The 9,600-nt window shown below is 41.2% G+C and overlaps 1 protein-coding gene across 6 annotated transcripts in view; it reads left to right on the forward strand.

The window, feature by feature from the left end:
• ppp1r9a (protein phosphatase 1, regulatory subunit 9A) overlaps window positions 1–9,560 on the forward strand; it is a 53,389-nt gene extending 43,829 nt beyond the window's left edge. For 4 of the 6 annotated variants that reach the window (XM_085147862.1, XM_085147861.1, XM_085147863.1 and 1 more), the window contains exons 11-20: window positions 684–819; window positions 2,459–2,544; window positions 3,264–3,396; window positions 3,489–3,549; window positions 5,745–5,792; window positions 5,907–5,955; window positions 7,351–7,470; window positions 7,772–7,795; window positions 8,081–8,263; window positions 8,656–9,560. In XM_085147862.1, coding sequence (XP_085003988.1) covers window positions 684–819; window positions 2,459–2,544; window positions 3,264–3,396; window positions 3,489–3,549; window positions 5,745–5,792; window positions 5,907–5,955; window positions 7,351–7,470; window positions 7,772–7,795; window positions 8,081–8,263; window positions 8,656–8,838 — 1,023 coding nt within the window. In that variant the 3' untranslated portion in view covers window positions 8,839–9,560. The remainder of the gene's footprint in view (window positions 1–683; window positions 820–2,458; window positions 2,545–3,263; window positions 3,397–3,488; window positions 3,550–5,744; window positions 5,793–5,906; window positions 5,956–7,350; window positions 7,471–7,771; window positions 7,796–8,080; window positions 8,264–8,655) is intronic. The other 2 variants (XM_085147865.1, XM_085147864.1) reach the window with 1 other exon arrangement.
• Window positions 9,561–9,600: the final 40 nt, after the last annotated feature.

A 9,600-nucleotide genomic window follows, 5' to 3' on the forward strand; every position in this document is an offset into this window, starting at 1 on the left:
ATTTGTACACACTTGGCCAACCCCTGAAACTGATTTCTAGGTCTGTGCTCCTTTGTGCAGCCCCTCATTCATCAAGGATATGAAACAAGCTATTTTAGGTCCACTACCTAAGCAGACTTTCTTCTGATTGGCTGTCCCTTGTAAACAAAAGGTTTGAGCAGCAGAGAGGTGGGGAGGCTTCTGTGTTTACAGCCAGAGCTGTCACTGCATTCCCTTCCCAATTCATGACTCAGGATTGTTTACTGGAACACCCACTCGATTTGGATTTCCAATGCCGACTATACAATTGAAGATGGTGACAGTCCACATAAACACTGGTAAAACTGTAAAACCTTTCTTTTGTACACTGTTGTGGGCTGCATTGGCGTATTCCTAGCTAGCTTTCTAAGGAGGAAATCTCTTTTTTCCTTGCTTTTTGTCTCCACTGTGGTATTACTGTGGAATGTGATTAACTCAGGAGTTAGCTCACTCTGAGCTCCAACATCTTCTGAGGTGCCAGAGCTGACCATATTAAGGATGTCCACCCTTAGTGACATCAAGAATTACAGGTCCACTTTTTTCAGATCAAGTATAAATGTGTTTTCTGATCATCTCAGTGTGTCACCAATTGTCCCAGTGCTTTAAAGCAGCTGTTTGACAGGTATATGCCTACAGGTGATTAACATGTCTGCCCCTCTCTACAGATTGCAACATTAGAGTCTGAGCTAATGCAGCTGATGAAGCAGAACGGTATCCAGGTCAACAACAACAACAGCAGCAGTTCTGAGAGGCTCAGCGCTCAACAGCACAGCCCGAGCCTAGCTGCAACACAAGCCAGAGGTCTGTTTATGTGGGAACTGCCCATTATGGAAAAAGTATAATATCTCTATATGTTGTTGTTCTGCTTTTTGTTTGTTTGTTTTTCTTACCAAGAAGCTCAATGTCATTCACATCTGTTTTTTATTGGAATTTAAAGGTGAACCAAGCAGCTAGCTAACTTAGCTTAGCAGTGGTGTTAATTTATCTTCTGATTAAAACTTTAATTTAGTTTTAATCATAATTTACGCATCTAAATTCTTTTAGTTTTAGTCTTTTAAATATCACGAGATTATGATGAGAGATTCTCAACACAGTTTAGCATTTCAGTATCCTTTACATTAATTGCAAAATGTGTCTGTCTGCTCTTCTCTTCCTCACAAGTGTTAAAAATTTGTCCCATTTTCATGCGAAACAGGGAGCATGGGTCCTAAAAACCAAAAACACAACTTAATAAATTCTGATTGGATCTTGTCTCTCCAGACTATTTCCATCTTGTTTTTGTCCCTGTGCATTAATTTTATTTAGTTATTGTCTTGTTTTCGTTAAAGAAAAAAAGGTTGTCAAAAACTATGATGAAAATCACTGGTCAGTGAAATTAATACTGCTTAGCGGGTGTGGGAGTAGTGGGAGTAAAACCAGAGCTGCCTACCACCCTCTAAAGCTCACTAATGAATATGTCATATATTGGTTTGTTTTGTATGAATCAGTAAAAAACTGATAAATTAAAAAAGAAAAGCAATCATGGTGATTATTTGCCTTCTTTATTTACACTTGATGGATTTAACAAAGATCTAAAAATGCTGGTTAGCACATTTCGCTAGCTGGCTAGTGAAATGTGCTAGCCAGCTAGCAAGCTAGCCGTTGTTTTGTGCTAAGTTAGCTTGTTTAATGAATCTTGCAGTTTAATGATGATTTTGCTTTTAAAGTACATTAAAAACATCGCAATATCCAGTTATTTACTGTAAACTCGCACACTCCACTATAGATAATATGGAAATATCCATTTCATTTTAAAAATCCTCACACTTGAACCTCTGAGTCCAGTTTCACTCTGAACTACTGCAAATAAAAACAAACAACTAATCAGACCTGAGCCCATCTGTCAGGCTTTGTTCTCCTCAAGTCTTTTTAAGCTCCGCTGGCTTCATTTCAGTGGCTGTAACCGTCAGAACAGTAGAAGAAGCACCATATCTAGTGCAGTTCAGCGCAGACAGGATAGTAGTGAGAGGAATGATGCAGCCCTTGTATGCTATATTAAAACAAGAGGGGCCAAGGGATATGGCTTGAACAGGATATAAAGGAGAGAGCACACGTGGGAGGAGAATACAGGGTCTGCTGAAATTATCTTTTTGAAATTTAAGTGATTCAGTCTTTGTTTCATCTGACAGCATCTCCATGCACACTCAGGGAATGAGGAGAACGATGATAATTGTCTGCCTAATTAGAAGTGTCGCTCATGGGGGAAGTTTGGACATTTTAACTGAGTTGATGGTTTTTTTAATAGATGTGTTTAATGTGGGTGTTGACACAGGGTCAGGGAAAATTAAGAAGTTTAAAATAAGTAAAATTTAAAAAACAAACGTCACGGATGGACAGATGGACAGGTATACCAAAAGCTGTTTTTGCTCACCATTTCTTGTGTATGTGGATGTGACTCTAGACACGAAGGAGGGCTCTCCCCACTCACCCAGCAAAATAAAGGGCTACGGAGGAGTTCCCAGAGACAGCATCTGCTCACCAGAAGAGGTTTGTATTAACACGTGTTTCCTTTACTCAGTGAAACCTTAACACAGTACACGATTTCTTATTTAACAACTGTTGAAACATGAAGCAGACATGATGCAGACAGATGTGACTTTTAATCAAACGAGCTCCATTATTCTCATTAGCGTACTCTTACATTTAATATGTCTCAGATTTCACCACAGGGTGTTTGGTATGTGCGTGTTTGTGGGCCTTTAACCCCTGTCCATTCCATTTTATTCCTTCTAATGGATTAATTGCCGCTTGTTGCTCTGCCACTTTAATTGAGTGTGTGGTTCTGTCACAACTTATTGTCTCTCCCAGTGTGATAATAACAGCCACAGTCTTTTTTTTCTGGATGAAAGGCTCGGGTTTGGCTAATGCTGTCACTTAACTCAGCAAGTTCAGATTAGATAAACAACTCGAGAACTGGATCAGAATTGGCAGGAACACAGAAGCTAAGGCACTGTGGCGCTTCCTGGGGAAAAGAGGGCAAGGAATTAGAAATGGTGAAAGTATGTCAAGTGACTTCTGTCAGATTAGTGCGCAGCTCTGGCTGCTCAGATCTCTTATTCTTTGATTGCACTTAATTTCCTCTTCGTTCTGTGGGAGTTCTTTGGAGGTTTCGCTTGTCTTTTCTTTCACTCTCTCCTTAGTTACATTTCTCACATTTTTATGGCCTCTTAAATTAACTTGATGTTTCTTCTTCTCTCTGCTGTTAGATCTCTGAAGGTCGTGGAAGTCAATCCCACAGCCACTCTGGTCCGTTTCGTAGTGTGGCCTCTTGCGATGGAGGAGTTCCAGCACTTAGGGTCCAGGCCAGTGCAGAGGGCTCCCCAAGAAAAACACTCCACGGTTAGCACTCCTGGATCCTGATAATGCAGAACTCTTTTAAGCTCATCATTTGATGTAGGAGTAATGTCAGTGCGGGGCGTTTCTTATCACAGGTTCTCAGTCTCCGAGCCCCTCTCATAGTTTGGAGGAGCAGAGACCAGCTCTGGACCCTGGGTAAGACAGCAGATGATGCAATGACATGTTAACTTTTTGAGTGAATTGATGCAGCATACATTGTCCAGAGAAATGTTGTGAAATAAAGTTGATAGATGAAGTTGTTAATCAAACACAAGGATCACGTATAAAAGAGCAGTGCTGTGTACACTCACTGGGCACCTTATTAGGTACAGCTTACTTGTACTGGGCTGGATGCCCTTTTGGTAAGGTGCTAAAATGTTATGTTCAAGAAACCAGTTAGAAGTGATCTGAGCTTTGTCACATGGTGTCTTATCCTGCTGGAAGCAGCCATCAGTAGATGGGTACAATGTGGTTATAAAAGGATGGACATGGTCAACAACAATACTCGAGTAGGCTGTGACATTTAAGCGATGCTCAGTTGATGCTAAGGAATCCAAAATATATAAAGAAAATTCCCACACACCATTACGCCACCTGCAGCCTCAATAACTGGTAGAAAGCAGGATGGATCTATGCTTTTCTGCCAAATTCTGAACCCAACATTCAAATGTTGCAGCAGATCATCATTAGTTTCCTGTTCTTAGTTGACAAAAGTGGTACCCAATGTCGTCTCCTGATGCTGTAAGCTCTAGAGATGGTATTCCAGGAACATCCAAGTTTCTGAAACTCCAGACTACCTGCAGCCACAGCCTACTCTGATGCTCGGTTTGGCTTCAGCAGGTTTTCTTGCCATGCCTAAATACACTGAGTTGCTGCCACGTGATTGGCTGAATACACATTTGTCTTAACAAGCTGTTGAACAGGTGTACCTAAATGAACCAGATGAGCATTTACAAACATGCTGAGCAATGAACACACATGAGCAGATAAAACATGCTGTATTTATTTACAGCTTTTATTGTCTGCAGTTTTAATCAGAATCAGAAATTCTTTATTAATCATGAAAGAAATTATAGGTTACAGCAAGCAGCACGCTCATGGCACATGCACATTTACAAAGGACAGCACAAAAAGCACATGACTGTCAATACACCATAAAAACACAAGACAAGCAACTGGGGTGGGTAAGGGTAAGAGAGAGCCGGTGTAGATAGCGCATCCGGTCCTGCAGCATGTCTGTGCTGGTCCAGTCGACCCGCCATCTGCCCCGGAGGGGACAAGCATCGAAGGCATTTGGAAATGGAGGGGGGATGAGTGTGTATCAGTGTATGTGTATGCGTGTGTGTGTCCTGAGTTTAGCTGAGAGAGTGTCCTTCGCCCTGCCAGGCTAAGTAAACAGTCTTCCAGCCAACCCAGGTGGCCTTGCGTAGGGGAGGAACAGTCTAAACACAGTCTGTTCTCAGGGTGAAAATTTGTTTTGTTCAGCTCCAGCCTTGAGACCACAGCTGGCGCCTATATGGTAACCGCATGAAATGATGGTGGTATTCCTTTAGTTCGAACAACTGCATGTCAATTTTACAGCCGCTCTAACACTCCAACACTGGTCTCTCAATCTCTCGTTGGAGAGCCGTGAGTTTCTCCGTGATGTTATCCAATTTTCGCTCATAGGTCTTAGTCTGAGTTTTCACTGCAGCCTCAAGCTCCGTGCTGCGTTCAATGAGCTCATTTCGAGAAGTCACAAGTCGTCCCACCGCTTCAATCACAGCGGGCAGCCTTGTGGGGTTTTGAAGAGCCAATTCCACTTTCTTTAATCTTCGATAAACCAGGGCCAAGCCAGCTCCGATCAGCAAGAAACCTGTTATCATGGTTCCGAAAAGGTAGATGTCTTCAATGTCCTCGATCGACAGCCGCGCCAGGCACAGGACCCTCCAGTTATGCCACTCGTCCATCGTGTATCCGGCAGGGAACGTCCCTCCAGGACACTCAGGCTCACCCGAGCCCAGGCTTCTCGTTGAAAAGAGGGTGTCAATTGCATTCAGGGACCAGTTGATCAAATCCATAATTCCCCTTTTAGGTTTTAGAGAACAGACTGTGAGAGTGTTCCAGGGCAAGAGTAGAAAAGTAGACGAGACTAGACAAGGACACGAGAAGCCAAGCAGGGAAGATAAGGGAAAGGGGGAGGAGAAAAGTGCGACCGCCTTCGTCAGGAGCCAAGAGAGACAATTTAATAACTGATCTTTTATGGAAGTCATTTTGTATGAATAATTACTAAAGGTTCATAGTTAACAAAGCACATGAACAAAAAAAACTGCATCACATATGTTACTCAACTCCACTCCACCTCCTCACAGGAAAACCAAAGTGAAGGACAAAGATCCCGGAGCTTCTCCTGGAAACAGGTATTACTGTTTGCATTTTCCTTGTCTCTCTCCATCTAATAAACACGAGGATTTTAAATGTTTACTTCACGATGGCTGATTTCGGAACTCCCTGCACCTCTTTCTGTCTCTCAGCTCCACAGAGCCGTCAGCAGAGAACAGTCCAGAGTACCTCAAGGCCAAGGTGTGTGAGATTTGGTCATTGGTACCTTGGTAAATAGTGATTCTCTCTGAATAATAGTCTGCTTTGCCCTCTGTGGTGCACAATTATACATGCACTTAAAAAAGTCTTCTTGGCATCCGTGCAGTTTTTAACAAGTTCTGCATTTTCACTGCAGGTTACTGTTTGGTCTCTTCACTTTGTAGCTTTAATGTACTGTGTTGTTTGTATTGAACAGACTGCACTCACATGGCCCCACTTCTTCTCCTATTCACATTATGTGGTATTGTATTCCTTTATGTTTAATAATAACGCTTCAAACAATTGAAATGGAAATAATTTTGTACCCCAAGATGTAATTTGGGGCTTATATAAAAGGAAATTCCCTTGCCAAAGCAATAGAAATCCATAATTTGCTTTATAATTGCCCAATTAATTGTGTAACAGTCAATGAAACTCACTTAAAAAAGACATAATCATTTAGCAAAAATATGATCTGATTTTAGGTGTTAATTTAACTTTAGCAGAAAAATCTGATCACAGTGTGAATGAGTTCATTTTCTAATGTGTATAAAATCAGTTAAACCCCATCCTGATACAATAAGATTAAAGTTGTAGGAACTTACGTGAAAACTGGCTAATCCTGTGTAATATCAGATGGGGTTACCATAGGATTAAAAAGGAGATTATTTTTGATCCTGCACCAGTTCAGTCCTCTCTCACTCCCAAGACACCCTCAGCTTAAGAAGAGTGCACATGAGAAGATAAATCTTATCAGAACTTCTTCTTAATTATGTTTTTATGGAGCTTTTAGGTAAGGAGTCCTCCCAGAAAGCTGACAGTCTAAGCCTTTGACCTCAGATGGTACTGAAACTAAAAGGACTGGGTTAAGCTACTGTATGTTATTGGGCATAAGACAAAGCTCTACACTCTTAGCCATATATCACGGAAATTATAAATCTGTGTATTTCAGGTGAAAAAAGGAACGTTTAGTAGCTCAGATAAAGTTTCTCTGCAGAGCAGTGTTGTGTCCACGTAAATTCCAGCCAAATTTATAGTTTGCATGCTATTCAAGCATCTTTAAAAAATGACAGATATGCACACACTCCTTCTTGGAGCCTGTCAAACACCTAAAACATAATCTTTGATTTTTTTTTAAAAACAGGGCAATGAAGCACATCAGTTTCATTCTGGGAGAAAAAAACCCTCCATTTTCTTGATTCATTCACTCCCCGTCCACTCTCTCAAGTTAAAAAAATCATTCTTAAATAAATTTGTAACATCTACATCGTGTTGGGCTTCACATAACACTGCACAGAAACATCAATAACAGAGAAGTGTTCCAACTAATCGGCTAAATTCAGCCGCAGAGCCAGTTGGCTCGCCACAAGTCTTACGAACGTGTTGTTGATTTCTTAGGCACCCACTTTGTGCGATGATCTGAGTGCCAGCAGCAGCAGCTCAGTAGAGATCAGCGGTCTGCTCAGTGAAGCCAAGATGTCAGGACGCTCACACACGCCGGTGCTGTCCTCAGATGAGGTACTAAATGTTCCCGAAACATCTTCGTGGAAGTTCAATATGGAAACACAAACCATAAATAGAAGCTTATTTATCTTCGCTGGTTCAAATCAGCCCATGCATAAAGTGTGTAATCTTATAGAAAACATCCAGAAAGTTTTTCTTTTTTTCTTTACATTATTGCACGAAAGCTTATCTTGTTTTTACTGCAGAAAAACACTTTTTTTTTTTATTTGCCAGGCTACCACAGAGGTAGCTTTTTCATTTCTGTTCTGTTAACTACCCAATCATTTTCTGTTGTTTTCTATGCTGCAACATTCAGAGTCTGGATATGATAGATGATGAGGTGAGACTGAGGTTCTTTTAATGCATGCGTGTCTCTGTGTCTGTTGAGCTCTGTGTAAACCATTTGTCTGTGTCTCACTGCTACACATCTTTGGTGAGGAACGATCTTTTTTCTCTTCATGGCCCCCAGAATTTCAGTATTTCTACGTGCTGAATGTAGGCATCAGTGGAACTTTTGATGTTGTTGACTGGGTTTGAGCCCATTATTCATCCAAATTAAGCACTAAAGATGGAGCTGATAGGTTTTTCATCGTATGCGCTTCTTTTCCTTGTCATGTATGTTCAGATGCTAGACGAGGGGCAGTTTTCAAAGCAGTACCAGTGGCAGAACCGCAGCATTACCGAATGGACTTCACAGCAAGTGGCCCACTGGCTTATGGGCCTAAACTTAGAACACCATATTCCAGAATTCACTGCCAAAAATATAGATGGAGTGCAGCTGCTTCAGCTGAATAGTGCTGAGCTCAAGGTAACAGAAACCTTTTTGTTATTAAATGCATCTTAATTAGATTTCGAATACAGATCACATCACAATGACCCAGCCAAAGTCCTCAAAGATATTAACGTAATTAAAATGCTATGCCAGGACCTTAAGAGGGCTGTTTATAAATGAAACTTCCATAAAGAGTAGATAAAAAAATTCCTTCAGAATTATATGTGAGAGACTGATACATGTTTTCAGAAAACTATGACTTCATTGCTGCTAAAAGTAGTTCCAAGGGTATAGGCCTAACAATAAAGTGTTTTTATGAGATGAGCATAACTGGTCTGGCAAAAGAAATATAAAGGATTAAAAAAAATAAAGCAAAATAATTATACTTATGATATAAATATAAAACAATTTTTGCTAATTTGTTTCAGGCTCTTCGGGTCACTTCTTCCCAGGATCGAACACTGATCAAGAAGAAGATCAAAGACCTTAAAGTTATGATGGAAAAGGCCAAGAGGAACCAAGAAAAGATGGAGAAACAGCGCGAAAAGCTGCGGAAGAGAGAGCTGGAGCAGCAGCAGAAAGATGCACGTAAAGAAAGTGCGGCGGAGTGAAACGAGCCCCCAGATTACCTCCCGCTTTACTGTAGCACCACATCAAGTAGCATCTCGCAGAACAGAACGTCAGCAGGCCCCACAAACGAACCCCGAGGGACGCCCGCTCAGTAGTTCAGTAGTTCTGAAAGGTGGAGCTCCACACCCAGCTGTCAGTTGTTGTTGAGTGACCTTTTCACCAACCAAACAAAACCAAAAGGATCAGTTGGATAACAGAATGGTGCCCTTCATTTGCCTCATTTTACACCCATCCTGTGATTTTAGCCAGAATTTATGGATTCTGTTTTGCTGTTTATAGCTGTAAATTGGTTTTATTTATTCATATCCAGAGTGCGCCTGTGAAAAGTTCATCTCTGTCACCTACCACATCATCTCCAGAGACTTCTCTTACCCATCATAGCACCTTTAGACATAGACATGTACAGTGATAAATAAGGATGTAGATGATGTGCCATTTCAATAGACTTATGTATATCCTGCTCAAATCTAAAGATCAGCAGAATCTCTTTATGGCTTTCACGAAGCACATACAGTTCAGGTCTTTGTGTTGGATTACATGAGGCAGTGTTCATCTCCCACCACCAGGTGTCCCCATGCTGCTTACTTTCACTACTGAATAAGGCAACACTGGAACTTCCCTAAAGGAATTGAACTGGAAATTAAAGATTCGCCGGAGGAAACGAGCACTTTGATTTCTTATAAGAACACTGGAAGTGCAACCACTGTAAATTTGACCTGCGTACTGGCTTACAGTGCCCCTTA

The sequence above is a fragment of the Neolamprologus multifasciatus genome, chromosome 22, assembly GCF_963576455.1.
Source record: "Neolamprologus multifasciatus chromosome 22, fNeoMul1.2, whole genome shotgun sequence".
In the NCBI taxonomy this organism is placed as follows: Eukaryota; Metazoa; Chordata; class Actinopteri; order Cichliformes; family Cichlidae; genus Neolamprologus; species Neolamprologus multifasciatus.